At 52.2% G+C, this 17,227-nt stretch overlaps 8 protein-coding genes across 8 annotated transcripts; 6 read left to right on the top strand and 2 right to left on the bottom strand.

Moving 5' to 3' along the window:
* Positions 1-48: 48 nt before the first annotated feature.
* Positions 49-1,978, top strand: N7510_004555 (TRAPP trafficking subunit Trs65 domain-containing protein; the record flags this gene model as incomplete). The annotated part of the gene is made up of 4 exons (XM_056976481.1): positions 49-223; positions 283-561; positions 617-1,757; positions 1,816-1,978. 4 exons carry the CDS (start codon positions 49-51, stop codon positions 1,976-1,978), a joined length of 1,758 nt encoding a protein of 585 aa, XP_056836437.1.
* Positions 1,979-2,670: 692 nt separating this feature from the next.
* N7510_004554 (Mpv17/PMP22 family protein) lies at positions 2,671-3,796 on the top strand (the record flags this gene model as incomplete). Its single annotated transcript, XM_056976480.1, has 6 exons — positions 2,671-2,736; positions 2,861-2,951; positions 3,005-3,051; positions 3,105-3,450; positions 3,502-3,668; positions 3,725-3,796. The coding sequence occupies 6 exons, from the start codon at positions 2,671-2,673 to the stop codon at positions 3,794-3,796; spliced, it is 789 nt and encodes a 262-aa protein (XP_056836436.1).
* Positions 3,797-4,586: 790 nt separating this feature from the next.
* On the top strand, positions 4,587-5,972 carry pgkA (phosphoglycerate kinase pgkA; the record flags this gene model as incomplete). The annotated part of the gene is made up of 3 exons (XM_056976479.1): positions 4,587-4,652; positions 4,713-5,133; positions 5,206-5,972. 3 exons carry the CDS (start codon positions 4,587-4,589, stop codon positions 5,970-5,972), a joined length of 1,254 nt encoding a protein of 417 aa, XP_056836435.1.
* Positions 5,973-6,705: 733 nt separating this feature from the next.
* Positions 6,706-7,058, bottom strand: N7510_004552 (proteasome regulatory particle lid subunit SEM1; the record flags this gene model as incomplete). The annotated part of the gene is made up of 2 exons (XM_056976478.1): positions 6,706-6,878; positions 6,944-7,058. 2 exons carry the CDS (start codon positions 7,056-7,058, stop codon positions 6,706-6,708), a joined length of 288 nt encoding a protein of 95 aa, XP_056836434.1.
* Positions 7,059-7,703: 645 nt separating this feature from the next.
* On the top strand, positions 7,704-10,169 carry N7510_004551 (TTC39/IML2 family protein; the record flags this gene model as incomplete). Its single annotated transcript, XM_056976477.1, has 5 exons — positions 7,704-7,791; positions 7,861-7,878; positions 7,966-8,042; positions 8,102-8,168; positions 8,221-10,169. The coding sequence occupies 5 exons, from the start codon at positions 7,704-7,706 to the stop codon at positions 10,167-10,169; spliced, it is 2,199 nt and encodes a 732-aa protein (XP_056836433.1).
* Positions 10,170-10,295: 126 nt separating this feature from the next.
* Positions 10,296-11,252, bottom strand: N7510_004550 (alpha/beta hydrolase; the record flags this gene model as incomplete). Its single annotated transcript, XM_056976476.1, has 1 exon — positions 10,296-11,252. The coding sequence occupies one exon, from the start codon at positions 11,250-11,252 to the stop codon at positions 10,296-10,298; it is 957 nt and encodes a 318-aa protein (XP_056836432.1).
* A 993-nt stretch (positions 11,253-12,245) lies between these two features.
* Positions 12,246-15,475, top strand: N7510_004549 (glycosyltransferase; the record flags this gene model as incomplete). The annotated part of the gene is made up of 7 exons (XM_056976475.1): positions 12,246-12,405; positions 12,469-13,102; positions 13,175-13,323; positions 13,370-14,234; positions 14,296-14,983; positions 15,040-15,178; positions 15,234-15,475. The coding sequence occupies 7 exons, from the start codon at positions 12,246-12,248 to the stop codon at positions 15,473-15,475; spliced, it is 2,877 nt and encodes a 958-aa protein (XP_056836431.1).
* Positions 15,476-15,950: 475 nt separating this feature from the next.
* On the top strand, positions 15,951-17,012 carry N7510_004548 (uncharacterized protein; the record flags this gene model as incomplete). The annotated part of the gene is made up of 3 exons (XM_056976474.1): positions 15,951-16,200; positions 16,388-16,779; positions 16,833-17,012. The coding sequence occupies 3 exons, from the start codon at positions 15,951-15,953 to the stop codon at positions 17,010-17,012; spliced, it is 822 nt and encodes a 273-aa protein (XP_056836430.1).
* Positions 17,013-17,227: the final 215 nt, after the last annotated feature.

The following is a 17,227-nucleotide window of genomic DNA, read 5'->3' as shown; positions in this document are numbered from 1 at the left end:
ATTCGATTCGACTCGACTCGCCTCTCCTGTGCGCATGCGACACTTGCAATGCCTGGTCTGGAGATCCCCGGCGAGTTCCTGAGATATGCGGTCCTGGACACAGTCGTGCCGCATGCGCCGGGCCTAGACATCGAGGGTGCGCTGACTGCGGCCCTGGAAGATGGCGCCGACGATCTACCGTCCGTTCTCTCGTCGATTCCGCAGCGGTCACTGCTGTTCTTTGGTATGTCATTGATACGATTTGGGCTGTGCTAGGTCCCACACTAATCAGGAGCATTGTAGATGAAACTCTCCCCGTTCGCATTGTCCTGAGACTCGCCGATTGCTCCGATACAGTACTGAAGCACTTTCTACCCCGACTCGACGTGAGGCTAGATGTTTTTGCCACTGATCCAGCAGAATCCGTTGCCGAAAACCCAGCGCCTACTCGCGATCTTATATTCTCTGGTTTGGTCAGCGGCGAGGAGGATCCGCTGGTGGTGTTCAACGAATTCGAGTTCGAGGGGGGTGAAGGTAGCGGAAACCACGTCTATCTCATATGGAACATCGACGCCTTTCTCAGTGAGTTTGTGTTCCGACGGCTGTGCAAATGGCCTCGCGCTAACCAGGTCGAAAGAACGACCCCGTATCCGCATCCAGAACCCTTCTCTTTTCTTCGCTGCCTCTGCTACCCTCAACCCCTCTGACGCTTCCCTACAAGATGATCCCGAGGATGAGTACATCCCGCCGCTGGTTCCGGCCTCAACGAATATTTTCCAACCGTTGTCGGGAGACAAGTCATTCGCTCAAAAGGAGCCTTTCCTCCCCGCATCAAGGCTCCTACGTGTTGTGCCAACAACGACGAATGAGGACCCCATATTCAATATCCAACAACAAAATAGCCACCAGATCCGCGTTGTGCCTGCGGCGAGTGCGAGGATCCGTTACTCACGATTAAATGCATACACCGGCGTTCCAACAACCGTCGCCAATCTTGATTTTGAAGTGACGCCATTCTTGAATTCCGAGGTTTCATTGGATAAAGCAGACCTTCGCCTGTCCGAGGGGACAATTGAGCCGCTGTCGGACGTCCCTGGCCTGTCACTCCCCCTTACCTGCCGCCCAAGGGATGATGTGACCTTCGTGTACAAACTCACGCCCGAGTATGGCCCGGAGACCAACCCGTCATCGACCGCCATGATCAGCACACTCGATATTTCCTTGGGAGCGGTCATCCATCTGTCGGATGATTGTCAACCACGCATTTCTATGGATTGGAAGACCAATGTTGATTTCTCCATGGCCCTCAACCCGACCTTTGGTGGTCCCAGTCCAGCATTGCAGCGAACTCACCGTCCCACCAGTTTGCCAATGAACCCCAGCAACCCAAATCACCCGAACCAAGCTGCTTTGACAGCGCCGGGAAACCCCAATCGGAGCTCTTTACGAGAACGGGCATACTCGGTCACGGATGTTGGAGTCACCATCTCGTTCTCGGGCCCGGTCCGCGTACAAGTCGGACTGCCTTTCTCCTGGGACGTGTTCGTGGTCAATCGGTCCAGCGTGCCGCGTAAATTTGCGTTAATCGCTATCCCGCGACGGAAACGCGTTGACCCGCGCGGTCACGTTGCCCGGCCGTCTTCCTCGTCGCTTTCCAGCCGCAAGGAGAACCAGGTAGCCGAGGCCGTGACGGACGACAATATCGTGCACGCCATGCAGAAGAATGTTACCGGCCAGGAGGCGGAGTTGATTTGCTTGAGCACGGATATTCGCATCGGGTGAGTGGTTTTGGGTATCTGATGGTTTAAATCCAATTTGTTTCTAATGATGTCCCAGGCCTCTCTTACCCGGTACCTGCCACTCGACAGAGCTGACGCTACTTCCGCTCGCGACGGGGGCCCTCCATCTGGAAGCTGTCCGGCTTGTCGATGTGAACACGAACGAGACGACTGATATTCGCGATCTCCCGGACATTCTCGCCCACGATCAACCGCGATGATGGTGGAGATGTGTGGGTCCGGACCAGCTGTACATAAATTATCACCCACGAGGTCTTCACGAATCCCGACCTCGTTCGAGCGTGTATTGCTTTACAGAGTATGACCAGTAGGCCGCGTAATATCTGACACCAAGGAGTGAGCAACGTCGATTGCTATTTTGGTGGAAATAATAATGGGTCAATGCGAGTCATCTCTATATACCGATACACGGGGAGTATAGTATGTCATCCAGTGCCCACACTCGGATGAGATCTGGGTGGAGTCACTGAGATCGCTGGTTATAGTTCGCGGGTGGCTACATTTAATTGTATCAGTCACTGGGAATGTCGGTGAAACATGTTGACTCGTCAAGAATGAACTGCATAGCTAAAGCCAACACCACGTTGCAAGGCAGATTCGCGCGTTCAGGCCTGTTGGCCAGGTGACTTTGTTAGTCATGGGCGGAGTCGCAGGCATCATCAAGTCGCTCATAATCCAATCTCTTCCCATCATCATCATCATCATCATCTTTTATCAAGCTTTTCCCCTGCTGGTCGAGCCGGGCTGGTGTCCTGTGTTGTCTGGTTCTTTTTCTCTGCCTTTTGCGTCATTCCACGCAAACCCAGGCTCCAGCACTCGCCCGACCGGAACACCCGCCTTCGCTCCTTTCCTTTCCTCCTAATAAAGAAAGCTCTCGTCCACCCCAGTCCTCATGTTCCTCTCCTCCAAGCGAAAGGTCGTCGATGGCCTGAACAGGCGATATATCTACGGTCGCGTGGTACGTTTTTCTGTGCCCCTGTGGTGTCGCAGTGTCGCCTCCCACTCTTTCCCTGATTCCCCTTCCCCGACCGACCAGGCCAAAAAACCGGACTGACCATGTCGTCACTCTTCACTCTGTATAGCCGCTCCTGCACACGATCATCTTTATTATCGAGATGGCCGTAGCAACCCGCCTCGCTGCCAAATTCAACACCTACTATGCTGAGAGACCAGGTACGGCTGCAGCCGCCGCTTCCCGTATCGTGCGACCAGACCACTGACGATAGCTTCTTTCTTCGCGCCCACAGTGCTGACCACCATGGTGACCAACGCCGTAAGTCTTGTTGCTCCACGAGATATGGGACACCTGCTAATTCGGGCCATCAGGTGCTTGGTGGAGTCGCCGATACCGTTGCACAGCTGATCACCGCCGTGAAGGCGCGCTCGGCACAGAGGAGATCCGAAACCCGTGACGACTTCATGTCGATAGAGATTCACGACTTGGACAAGGAGAAGCCGCCGGCGGTTGGGGAGATTGGGTACTACCGGAGCTCGCCGCCACCCTTCGACTTTGAGCGCCTCACGCGATTCATGGCCTATGGTTTCTTCATGGCCCCCGTGCAGTTCCAGTGGTTTGGCTTCTTGTCCAGAGCCTTCCCGCTCACCAAGAAGCACCCGACCACCCCGGCTTTGAAGCGTGTTGCCCTCGACCAATTAGTCATGGCGCCGATTGGTATGAAGGTCTGAGATCAGTTCTGGGCAGATGGATGCTAATGATCACTAGGTCTCGCCATTTTTTTCACATATATGACGATCGCCGAGGGTGGAGGCAAGAAGGCACTGACGCACAAGTTCCGGGATGTCTACCTGCCCACACTCAAGGCCAATTTCGTCCTGTGGCCGGCGGTGCAGATTCTGAACTTCCGGGTCATCCCCATTCAGTTTCAGATTGTAAGTTGTTTCTTTCCGACATTGATTTCTGCATATGCTGACCGTCTCGACCGCAGCCCTTTGTTTCATCCATCGGTATTGCGTGGACTGCGTACTTGTCCCTGACCAACTCCGAGGAGTCGTCCTAATGGAGCTTGTGAACCTCATTTGCTCATGATATTCCTGCTTTCCACTTGTTCAGGCGTTTCGGTGGGTTTGGATTCGGTTCTCCCATGGATAGTGTACAGGGTCTGTTATTGTTTCTCATTCTGGTCAGGCTGGTTCGGGTTTGGTTTCCTGCATTTCCAAAAGGCTGGCTGTTTTTCGTGCAATGGGCAGCTACTGTCGGGATCATTTATAGGAGGATATTTTGGTAACAATTGCACGGGGCTTTCTGGCTTTTTACTAGAGAATCTCTGTTATTATCGTAAAGCGGATATCGTCCATTCCGGCCACGAATACTATTCCTCCGAGGCTATTCAACTCGGTCAGGTTCCCCGGGCTGTTCCGTGTCGACCAGTAGCGGTGACGTCGGTCCCGCATCAGTCCGATCTGGCTGGAGAGTAAGGTGACATTGGAGCCAGGTAACAGCTTCTGTAGGGTACTTCTACTATCGTAGATGCCACACACGGGCGGAAGTATCTTCCCGACAGCTGTACTTACGCCCCAGGTATCTGCTGGATGCGGTCGTCCCTTCACCGGCAGCCCCACCACTGCTACGATTCACCCCTCCAAAACACTTTCCAGCCTGAACTAACTTACTCACCGTGGCCGGTTAAGATCCTTCCTTCCTTCCTCCCTTCTCTCTCTTTCCCCTTCCCACCCTGCTAGCTTACTCAATTCTGCGCATCTTCCCCCGTTCACTGCTGAGGTATTATTGGCCTTTTTCCATGCTATCCTCACTCTCGTGCTAACAGCTCCAAAAGAACCCGACCCAACATGTCTCTCTCCAACAAGCTCAACATCACGGATGTCGACCTCAAGGGCAAGCGAGTCCTGATCCGGGTCCGTCACCACGCCAATTGCTGTTGTTCATGAATACAAGCTAACTATGCGACGGTATAGGTTGACTTCAACGTTCCGCTCGACGAGAACAAGAATGTCACCAACCCGCAGCGCATCGCCGGCGCCGTGCCCACCATCAAATATGCCATCGACCATGGTGCCAAGGCCGTTGTGCTGATGTCGCACCTGGGCCGGCCCGACGGCAAGCCCAACCCGAAGTACAGCCTCAAGCCCGTCGTGCCTGAGCTGGAGAAATTGCTCGGTAAGAGCGTGGTCTTCACGGAGGACTGCGTTGGTCCCCAGGTCGAGGAGACCGTCAACAAGGCTACCGGTGGCCAGGTTGTGCTGCTGGAGAACCTCCGTTTCCATGCGGAGGAGGAGGGTAGCTCCAAGGATGCCGAGGGCAAAAAGGTTAAGGCTGATAAGGAGAAGGTGGCTGAGTTCCGGAAAGGACTGACTGCCCTGGGTGACATTTATATCAGTATGTTATTTTTTTTTTTTTTTTTGGATTCGCTGGAAGATAGAAAACCGTGACTGACCATGAGACAAAAAGATGACGCTTTCGGCACCGCCCACCGCGCGCACAGCTCGATGGTCGGCGTGGAGCTCCCCCAGAAGGCCGCCGGCTTCCTGGTGAAGAAGGAGCTGGAGTACTTCGCCAAGGCCCTTGAGAACCCGCAGCGACCCTTCCTGGCCATCCTCGGCGGCGCCAAGGTGTCCGACAAGATCCAGCTGATCGACAACCTTCTGCCCAAGGTGAACAGCCTGATCATCACCGGTGGTATGGCTTTCACCTTCAAGAAGACGCTGGAGGGCGTCAAGATTGGCAACAGTCTGTTCGATGAGGCTGGCAGCAAGATCGTCGGCGAGATCGTCGAGAAGGCCAAGAAGAACAACGTCGAGATCGTCCTCCCCGTCGACTACGTGACCGCCGACAAGTTCTCCGCCGATGCCACTGTCGGCACCGCCACTGATGCCACTGGTATCCCCGATGGCTGCATGGGTCTGGACGTTGGTCCGGAGAGTGTCAAGAAGTATCAGAAGACTATCGGCGAGGCCAAGACCATCCTTTGGAACGGCCCGCCTGGTGTCTTTGAGCTGAAGCCCTTCGCCAAGGCTACGGAGGCTACCCTCGATGCCGCGGTCAAGGCTGCTCAGTCCGGCAGCATCGTCATCATCGGCGGTGGTGACACTGCCACCGTTGCGGCCAAGTACAACGCCGAGGACAAGCTCTCCCACGTCTCGACTGGTGGCGGTGCCTCCCTCGAGCTTTTGGAAGGCAAGGAGCTGCCCGGTGTTGCCGCTCTGTCCAGTAAGTAAACCAAAAAAAAGCAGGTGAGCAGGCTTTGAATGGGGTTGTTTTGGTTTCCCCCTGCAGAAACATATTCATGCTGTAATGTACACACAATTTCAATCAGATTTACTTCCATCATACCTACTCTCCTCCTTGTTGTCAATCTTGGGGTTTCGGTGGTAGCTAAGAGTGATCTCGTGCCAGATACGAAACCGAAGCTCTGACGATGAAGGGAAGCGGTGGGATCTACATGTATATAGCCGTGCCGTGCTAGCGGGCCGCGAATATTACGCCATCCGTGCAAGATCGGGCCACAGGAGACATCATGCGTTCAGAAGAGGAGGTAGATGGAAGCAAGCCGGGTGAGTCGTCGTCTCCACGGCTTTGATGTCCGCCTGTCCGACTGTTTATGTCCCGAAATCTGCCATGTCCATCCTTCACATAGCGTAAGTAATTCCAGAAATAGAATGACAGTCCAAAATAGTTGTGTTCGCATTGCTTCATAGATAATATTCTTGTTCCGAAAACTCCTTGGTTTTTAAGAGGCATTGTTTCTCTTCCGTCGAGTCACAGAGACACGGGTATAGCGGAAGGGCAAGAGGGTTTGAGGTTGAGGTGTTTGTCCCACGATCCCACCCACCCCAACACGGGTTCGTTTCAGGTTCGTCCGATCCGTCTAATTCTAGTGCGATGCTTCGACCTTTTTGAGTTCCTCCCTGTCGCGACACGTCTGTTAGAAACACACACTTCATTCACGAGCTAAAGCTCCGGCAGAGATCCAAGGGGTATGGGCGGGGAATGAAAGACGCACTTCAACTGCTTCGAGAAATCCTCCGCGGCATCGTCATCATCCCAGCTTTCTTCCCACAGATGCTCGCTCCCGCCGTTGGCGGCCGAGCCGGCCGGCTGCTCGGCTTCTTCCTGGGGCCAGTCTATATGCCATAATCTGGTCAGTCGGGGTCTCTCTGCGCGCTGGGGAGAGCTGCGCGGTAGGTACCTTCCACGGGGAAATCCTCGAACTCGTCGTCTTCCTCTAGCACCTGCGGCTTCTGTTGCTGCTGGGGCTGGTCGGAGGGGTCGGCCTTGGACTGGGCCGGGGTGGAATTGGACATTGTGGAGGGTGAGGAGGGTGTGTGGGAGAGATGGGAGGATACTTCGCTGGGTGGCAGGTGAGGGAAGGAGGACCAGGTGTGGTCGGTCGGGGACTGACTAAGAGATAAGGATAAGCGCATACCTACAACCAACAGTGCAACCGTTAGTAGACAACATGAGAAGCACCGAGGACTATGCCTAGCCGTATAATGATGGCGAATTAGTGACCTAGATGGAGTGAATCATCGTTCCTATCATCATATCACCACAATAGGAAATCCTCACTGGTCGGATCTCCCGGCAGACAGCACCGCCAACACCCATGGGTGCGCCCGCCGCCACTTCAAACCGGCTGGCTTATCGTTCCCCACGGGCCCATTCAGCCTCTGCCACGGTCTTGTTTTCTTTTTCTTTTTCTCTCCTTCATATTTATAATTCTTCCCTTCTTTCCTGTTTTTCGTCTTCTTGTCATCTACCCCATAGAAGGTAAATAGATCATCGATGCTCTCGGAAGGTGTTCACGTGTTGCGCACTCCATCTCGTTGACATTCTTCCCAATCCGTCACTCGTCCGGGTTCAAACGGGTTTGTGCCTGGAGGCCTGAAAGGCGCTGAGTCGGCTTCGGCGCTGTTGGGTATCCTGTGCCTTGGACACTACCGCCCGTCATGTTGCGAGTCGGCTCGTGGCTGTACGGCAAGAAGCCGGCCACTGCCTCCACGCAGTCGCTGGACTCGCTGGCCGAATTGCGGGACCGTAAGTATTGTCCATGCTCTAACCTCCAATCGACCAAGACTATGTGCTAATGAGAGACTGTGTGGCTAGTTGACGATGCGATGAAGGGTATGCTTGTTCTCCCACAGCATCTCTACGATGTTGATTTCCTCTCATCTCTGTGCTGCGCCACTAACACGACGACTGGCTGAACAGCGGCTACCAATATCCTCAACGACGATGTGGACAGTGCCGAGGAGGGCCTGGCAAAGGGCACTTCCTCTTTTCACAATGTGGGTGGCCCTGATGGTGATGACGTAGCCCTACAAGCACTAACACAGGGCCTGGATAGCTGGGAAAAGGCGTGGTCGCATTTGTGCGGGCCACCCTGGGCTTCGAGCAGGATGTGATGCGCCAAGGTATGTGCGGAGGCAGATGTGTGAATCCAATCCTTGTCTCTGACCTCAACAGCATCCGAGCGACTGAGCGAGGCGGAAACGTCCGCCGCCAGCGACCAGCACCGCGCCCAGCATAATTCTCACGCGCCCAATGCATTCCGATCGGAGATCTACAACCCCGGTGCCGAATATGCACTCTGCCAGGCCATTGCACAGCTGATGAGTGCCGTGGTTGGCGTGTTGAACGAAAGCCTGACGGAGAGCATCAAGGCCTTCTATCGGTTGCGCAAGGCCTACATTGCCCTGGACGCTATTATGAAGATGGAAGAGAAATTTATGGAGCTGCGAGATCCAAGCCAAGTGGTGCTTGCTGGTACCTCTAGTGCGATAGACATTAAGTCCGATAGCTCGAGCCAGACATCAGCCAAGAAAGGCGCCACGACGACGGTGCAGACTGCCTCTTCAGATCTGCCGCAAAGGATGTCTGATTTGGCGGTTTCCCATGATTATTCAGATGTCTCGACGCGTGAATCCTCGCCGGGCCCTGCCCATCTCAACCACGACCCGGACTCCGACATCTTCAAGAACGAAATCGATGTCTTTGTGCATTCGGGTGCCAACTTTTGCTTTGGCATCCTGCTTCTACTGATCTCCATGGTGCCCCCAGTGTTTAGCAAGCTCCTCTCCGTCATTGGATTCCATGGTGACAAGCAACGAGGCTTGAGGATGCTTTGGCAGGCGAGCAAGTTCCACAACCTGATTGGAGCAATCGCCGCTCTGGCATTGTTGGCCTACTATAACGGATTTGTTCGATACTGCGACATCATGCCTGATCCAACCCCCGGTGAAGATGACGTGGAGGGATATCCGCAAGAACGGCTAGCGGCCCTGTTGGCGGAGATGCGGTCCCGATTTCCGAATAGTCAACTGTGGCTTTTGGAAGAATCCCGAATGAAAGGAGCCAACAAGGACTTGAACGGGGCGTTGGAACTCCTCTGCTCCAACAAGAAGAGTCCGCTGAAGCAGGTCGAGGCATTGCGCGTGTTTGAAAAGAGCTTGAACGCCTTGTTTCTGCATAAGTTTGAGCTATGCTCGGAGGCTTTTCTGGAGGTGAGTCTTGCTTGCTCCCGTGGTTCAAATGACAAACAAGAAACTGACTCTCCCTCCCAGTGTGTGGATCTCAATTCCTGGTCTCGCGCCTTGTACTACTACATTGCCGGATCCTGCCAGGTCGTCCTCTACCGCGAATCTAAGTCCGATCCCAAAGTCGCAGAGGAACACGCCCAAAAGGCCACCGAGTACCTCCGCAAGGCCCCGCCACTGGCAGGCAAGAAACGGTTCATGGCGCGGCAGCTTCCGTTCGACGTCTTCGTTGCCCGCAAAATCGCTAAATGGGAGGCCCGTGCCAAGTTATGGAAGGTTCCCCTGGTTGATGCGATTGGCGTAGATCCCGTCGAAGAGATGATTTTCTTCTGGAACGGGCACAGTCGCATGACGCGAGATCAGCTGGAGGAGTCCCTGACCCGCCTGGCGTGGTGCGACAGCGAAGCAAACGAGACCTGGTCTCGCGAAGGACCAGAAGAGCAGGCGATTCTTGACCTGCTGCGGGCTGCCGTGCACAGATCCCTGCGCAACCACGACGAGGCCAAGAATATCATTCAGACCCGCGTTCTGAATCACGACAAGTCCCTCTTCAAGGGCCATTTGAAGGACGACTGGGTCCATCCCGTCGCGTATTTCGAGATGGCTGCCAATCTGTGGATGGAGCGTCCTTCGTACCTGGCTCTTCATGAGCCGTCTGCAGCGATAACCTTGACAGAGAAAGCTGATCGACCCTCCTCAGATCATAGCCACGCTGGTGATAGCAATTCCAAGGTCGAGAAGCAGATGGTGCACGAGTGTAAGGAGTACCTCGACCACGCTGCCCGATGGGAAGGCTATGAATTGGATGCGCGCATCGGACTGAAGGTGACGGCAGCAAACGAGGCCGTCCGCAAGTGGGAAAGCGTGCATTCGGCTTGAGTGTCTCTTTTGATCTTGTTCTCTGTTCAGAGTCTTTTTTGGGATGTCTTGATGTACCATATGCATATAAAATAGAAACCTAGACAATGGAATCTCTCTCCACCTATGCGCATTGAATCTACATATTTACTGTAGCACCTTCGACAGAAGCTCATCCAACTCTTGAGCCACAAAAGCCGGATTATCCTTCTGAACGAAATGCCCCGATCCCGGCGCCTGCAGTGGCCCTTTACTCCTCCCCTCGTCCGTAATCTTGATCAGTCCTTCGTTATACTTATGCCAGAATGGATTCAGATACGTCATAGTCACAGACTTCGGGCTTCCCATCTTGCTCGATTCTTCTGCAAAGGTCTCGAAATCGTGCCCCACAACAGTAACAAAGGGCCCATGACCATTGGGACCCTTTAGCTTAGGCCCATCGCTCGCAGGCAACAGAGTAGCGAGATTCTTCCGGCTCAGACCCTCTTTGCTACCGACATCAGGGTGAAATATCTTGCGCGCACCCATGCGGGTACCGCGCAGAAGATCAGGCGTTACATCGGGCGGCAGAGTAGCAGGATTGAAACCCTCTTCGTCTGGGTCCGGGAACACGGATACAAAGTCCGTACTAGCGATATTGCTATCGAGCAAGAGGAGCGCGGCGACGGTGTGGGGATACTCGTGCGCATAGAGACGGGCGAGCGGGCAGCCGATGGAATTGCCCACCAGCACGAGGGAGAGGCTGTTCACGTCTGCCACGCCGAGCTTCTCGCTGGCAACCTGGGTAATCAGTTGCCGGAGATCCTTGACTGCACTCAGACAGTCGTGGCCGTGTGTCGGATCAGAGGCCCCTTCATCTTGCGGGTCGCGATCTGTGGTCTGGCCCTGACCGAAGCGGTCGTATGTCAGTAGGGCTGGAATGGATGCGCCTTTTCTGATTGCTTGGAGTTGGGTAATTGAGGCGGCCCATGATCCTTGGGGGAGACCCATTCCATTCAAGTAGACGACGAGCACAGTGCTGGGTGTGGAGACAGGCTCATGGAACCCATAGCTTATTTGGGCGGTGGGCTTGGTTGCTAGGTGGATGTGCTGGTAACTGGCCATTGTGCAGGAAGGAAGGAAGAAGATGAAAGTAGGTAACTATCGCATTTCAAAGCTGGGGATGGCTCATTATGTATGTAGCGAATGGATCCACACAGTGTTACAGCGCTTGCCGTTGACTGTTAGTTTGTTTGGATGCGATCCTTTGGTTCCCGAACGGGCCATCGATGCGAAGCCGTACAGGTGCCGGGCAATGAAATAAATCAGCACTAGTAGCTAGTAGACCCACCCGTGCCTAAATTACTCTATTAGATTAGGTCCTATTGTGGACACTAGTTCCTAGTATTATCGATACGTCGCGTTGTTTTTGAATGGCATTATTCTCTACTACATAACCAAACGGTCGGGGAAGGGTTTGACCTCCTAGCTGGCACACTTAAACCCATCTTTTCATCTGAAAAAGTACGAAAAGACAATATTTCAAAGCCTCGACTAGGCGTGCGCAAAAAGCTTAGAAGAGCATCGATTAATGATTACCGCACGTAAAAACCATAATGCCAAATGCTTAGATCTACAATACGAGATCGATTTTTAGGTATATCGGCAGTTAATTCGGCGCTTGGCCTGATTCAGGCAATCCAAGGTTTCTAAGGAGCTTGTAGGGATGAGTATCAGTCCTCTGCCATTTTTGGTACTACCAACCCCTTCCGTTTTCTTCCTCTCTCTAGATAGATGGATCAACCAATCCTATCTTTCTCTCTGTTCTTGGTTCATTTGATCCAGACCTTCCGAGAGGATTTAAAGATGAACTGGCCCAGTAATAACTGACATAAGGCTGACCTGACCAGGGCCGGAAGAGCCCATTGACGTCATTGACTGCAACCACAATACGATTTCACTTCTCTTTGGATTTGGATTGGATTTGTCAGAGAAGGGTCGCGTGAGCAGAGATCATGTTCGACGAAAGTGCAGAAAACTTCACTGCGCGTTGGTATTTCGCTCATCTTGATCATCGCTTTTCCTTCCGCCAACACACCCGTCACGCCCCTGTCGATCATGGCCGCAGTAGCGCCGCCTCCTATAGAAAGAGCATCCGGACTGGGTGAAATCACTAGTTCGGATGGTCAGCCAGAGAAAGGCATCAGACGATTGTCAGATCACAAAAGCGAAGTGCGATTTCTCCAGGATGGACTGAACACCGGCGCTCGCATTCTGGGTAGGTGATGTTCAGGCGATATTCACATACTATGCTCTAACCATACTTTACTTCTTGTCACAGGTGACGGTCGAGTAGATATCAAGATCGATCAGCATAAACCGCACCTCGCAGGGCTGTTTAAACACATCCAATGCCAGGGCATCCCTTGTGCCCAGCATCTGGAACGAACAGATGGCGCAGAACAGCCTCCCCCGAAGGAGGTAAAGTATTTCCCAGTGCAGTTAAACCTCGTCATTCAGGTCATTGGTTCTCGAGGCGACATCCAACCATTTGTTGCACTGGGGAAAGAACTGAAAAAGCACGGTCACCGGGTCAGATTGGCCTCGCATTTGACGTTTCGGGAGTTCATTCTCGAGAACGGTCTGGAGTTCTTCAATATCGGAGGAGACCCGGAGGAGCTGATGGCTTTCATGGTGAAAAACCCGGGCCTTTTACCGGGTCTTAAAGCAATACGCAGCGGGGCCATCCAGAAACGTCGACGTGAGATGAAGGAAATCTTCACTGGGTGTTGGAGATCCTGCTTTGAAATGGGTGACGGGACCCATCTTCATCAGATCAAGGACGATCCATGGAGTGAGGCTCCAGATTATCGACGACGGCCCTTTGTGGCAGATGCCATTATAGCCAACCCTCCCAGCCTAGCCCATATACATTGTGCACAACGACTGGGCATCCCTCTCCATATCATGTTTACGTGAGTCAACCCTCTCATATACTACGAACTCCTGCTTGTCCTTCGCATAACAGAAGACTAACGAATGGACAGAATGCCCTGGTCACCAACGCAGTCATTTCCCCACCCGTTGGCGATTATTCACCCCCGGAACCTCAAGCCGACTGTCGCAAATTTTGTTTCCTATGGTATTGTGGATACGATGGTGTGGGAAGGCTTGGGGGATCTTCTAAACACGCTTCGTAAAAAAATAGCACTCAATCCGCTGGATACATTGACTGCTCCAAGCATACTACATCGTCTGCACGTGCCACATGCTTATCTATGGTGAGGCTCAGCGTCGTCAAAATTATTCCGATATGGCTAACGAGAAGGCTCGACACAGGTCTCCTGCATTGCTACCCAAGCCTCCCGATTGGTCTGATGACATCGACGTATGCGGCTTTGGTTTCCTCCCCTCGGAGACCAGCTATACGCCACCAAAGGAAATAGAAGCATTCCTCAAGGCGGGACCAAAACCGATCTACGTCGGATTTGGTTCGATCGTGGTAGACGATCCAGTCAGACTGACGAAAATTGTATTCGAAGCAGTTCAAAAAACGGGACAACGGGCTCTCGTTTCGAAAGGCTGGGGAAATCTCGGGGCAAACGAAGTGGATGTGCCGGACAACATTCTCATCATTGGAAACTGCAGCCACGACTGGCTGTTTCGACAGGTTTCATGTGTGATCCACCATGGCGGTGCTGGTACTACAGCCGCAGGTCTCGCGCTCGGTCGACCAACGATCATTATCCCTTTCTTTGGAGACCAGCAATTTTGGGGAAATATCGTTGCGCGAGCCGGAGCTGGCCCAACACCGATACCTCATAAGCGGTTGAACCTGCAGAATCTGTCAGCCGCAATAGAGAAGGCGCTAGAACCATCCACTCTAGAGAGGGCACAGGTGATCGCGAGGAACATGCAGGAAGAGTCTGGAGTGTGCCGTGGAGTGTATAGCTTTTATCGACATCTTGATCCCCAATCACTCGGATGCGCTATATTCCCAGATCGGTCGGCGGCTTGGCATCTCAAACATACTGAGATTAACTTGAGTGCATTTGCAGCATCGGTTCTGGTGAAATCAGGCAAACTTAACCCGGATTATCTCGTGCTGTGAGTCTTCTCCAATATCGTTACCCAAATGGCGAGTGTTTCTTGCTAATTTCCTTTCCAGACACCGTCCAACGGAATACGATACATTCCGTGATCCTGCCGACCCAATTACTGCTAGCGCTCAGGTGCTATTCGGGGCAATTACGAGCCTCCTGACTGGGCTTGCGGACACCCCAAGTGGGATTGTGCATGATCTTGCTTCTGTAGCTCGCACAATACGCCACCCACATGAACGTTTTAGTAAACACGCTGATAAGCACGCAGCATGTCGGGCAGCAATTGCTTCTCCATACCACTTATCCCCAGAACAAAGTGTCGAGAGCGTGGAAGGGCAAGTTGAGAACCATCAGGAGGAACAAGACACCGTTCTGGAGGAGCAAGACACCGTTCTGGAGGAGGAGAATACACAGGAGGATATCCCTGATGAAGACGAAGACGACGATGTTAGCGGCACCACAGAAACTTCGAGCCTAGAACGCAAGCGAACTCTCCAGCTCAAAGCGGCCAAGCCAATGAGCAGCTCGTTGCCATCCTCGAAACCACATAAAGACAATATTCTATACGAAGCTTCGTTCCATGGAAAGATAATGTCGAAGAAGTTCTTGAGGTTGATCATGTGGCTACCAACCGATGTGTCACTGAGTATGGCCAAAGGATTTCACAACGCCCCTAAATTGTATAACGACCCGATGGTAAAGAGCACCCCACAGGTGATCAGTGTTCGAGGCGGATTCAGGGCGGCTAGAAAGGTAGTACCAACCATACCAGCACCAGCTTGGGGCCAAGTATTCTGACGTATGCACAGGAGTTCACAGATGGATTTTACTACGGTATCACAGGCCTAGTAACGCAACCGCACTATGGTCTCAAGCATAACGGTGCGAAGGGAATGCTCAAGGGGGTCGGAAAAGGAGTGGGTGGAGTGTTCCTCAAGCCAACAGCGGGTACGTCAAATGTGCAGACAATCTCTCTGTCCGTATACAAGCTAATCTTAATCAGGGCTATGGGGTCTAGCAGGGTATCCACTGAGCGGGTGTCTCAGAGAACTTAACAACTCGTTGAGCAAATACCAAAAATGCAGGATTGCGATGGCTCGCATTTCGCAAGGGCATGAAGAGATGCGAGGATCGACGTCCCAGGAAAGGGAAGAGGTATTACGAAAGTGGATTGAGATTGAAAAGGACTTGAAAAAGTCGAGTAAACGACGCAAAAATTTGCATATGAATGGCCATGCTCGCTAAGATGGTGAGCGAAGAATAAGAATGTTGTACTTATGATTGTAACATTATCCTTAACGCGATCAACTACCGTGATAAGAGCAGTTTTTTTTTAAAGTCTACGGTAAATTGCATTGTATTGTAGGTTCGATGTGCTACAAGAATACGGCCGAAGCCAATTTTGTGACATTCTCTCAATCTGACAGATAAACCATATACTAGTAGACGACCCAGGGTCTAGAACATGGATTTCTATTGAAATGCAAAGGCTGGTGAGTAAGCGCCTTCCTAAATGGGACACTGGCGGTTCTGTGGTTCATTATCTCTTCCTACTTTCCTGATAGGCATACCTATAGAGTCTCAATCTGGTCAAGTCTCTTTATCGCCAGCTTTATAATGGTTTATCTCTCGCCGCAACGTTTTTATCATCTGCAACCGGCGATCATCTCTCCATATCTTATGTTCACAGTTCACTTAACACTCTTTGAATCACATCTACATGGCTGCATTTGTCACAGACCAGATAACGCGCTACCTTCGCCCGAGTCGCCTCCCAACCTGGATGGGCGGGCGTTGTGTCACAATATCTAACGACAAATTGGATCCCAACAAATGGGATCTTGAGATACAGCCGATCTCCAGATGTGTCGTCAAGGCACTTGGAGTATCCGAGCCTATCGAGCTGGAAAAAGAGTCATGGATTGCCTCACGAAAGCAGAAGAGAGATGGTAAGATTCCCGATAGGCTCGGTAAGTTCTATATTTTGAGGGTCCGAACATCAACTTCAAAAGAGATCTCTTTTTGAGATTATCCACAGACTGCTTGGAATTTCGAACTGATAGAGTTCTAGAAATTTACTTAGAAGACCACGCCCAACTAAACGGGAAAGACCTTCGTCCCAAAATCGGGGCTATCTTGATGACTTTGACGGTGGAGAAAAAGAGAAAGCCAAACGCCACCCGCAAGAACTGGCATTTGTTCATTGGGGATTTGATAAGCGTATTCTCATGCCATTCATCAAGAATGACCGTTACATCATGAGTGTGGGCAACATTGATTATGTTCTGTGGTATGGAGCATTGGCAGAGCTCGAAACAAATTTCATTGTCGTGAGAGCGAAAAGGCTCAGTTCTGACGATTATTGGAACTTGCTGCAGAGTATGGGTAAGTATAGCGGGCATCTCATTACACGTATTGACCTCGATCTAATCTACCTTTCAGCCAAGATCCACTGGGCTCGCAAGTATGCGAAAAGAAAGTCCACTATTCACGGCCTAGCTACAGATGGTGAGCAGTGGCGGTTTGTGCATATTGACGAAAATGGCCAGGTAGGACTGCCCGCAATCCAGTGAGTTGATCAAATGGCTGACTGTGTTCTTAGCAAACAGGCAAGCTCCTGCGCTGGGATGGCGAATCCACTCAGGTCATTGCTCGAATCAATATGATTATTGATCAAGCAGTGTCTCTCGCTAAACACGCGTCACGGCGGCGGCTACATCCAAGAGAGGATTCAGTGTACAAGATGACGGGCTGTGAAATCTGGGACCAGGTTCAGTCTTGAGAATTAAAGATACCCTGTTGAAGAGCCAATCTCCTATTGAGCGAAGAATGTTCGCTCAAATCGTTCTTGTTTAATAGTTCAATCATAATAATAGTATACTTGCTGCTCTAGTTCATATACAATTCCTTAACCCCGAGATCGGCGTTGCCACCCCCGGTGGACCCGCTCCCGGATAACACGGCTTCGGCGCCGTTTGCACTGGGCCGAGATCAAGC

Source organism: Penicillium lagena (genome assembly GCF_028827675.1).
Source record: "Penicillium lagena strain IBT 129212 chromosome Unknown utg000002l_segment0_segment0, whole genome shotgun sequence".
Lineage (NCBI taxonomy): Eukaryota > Fungi > Ascomycota > Eurotiomycetes > Eurotiales > Aspergillaceae > Penicillium > Penicillium lagena.
The sequence above is the reverse complement of the archived record's forward strand: the minus strand, read 5'-3'. Positions and strand labels throughout refer to the sequence as shown.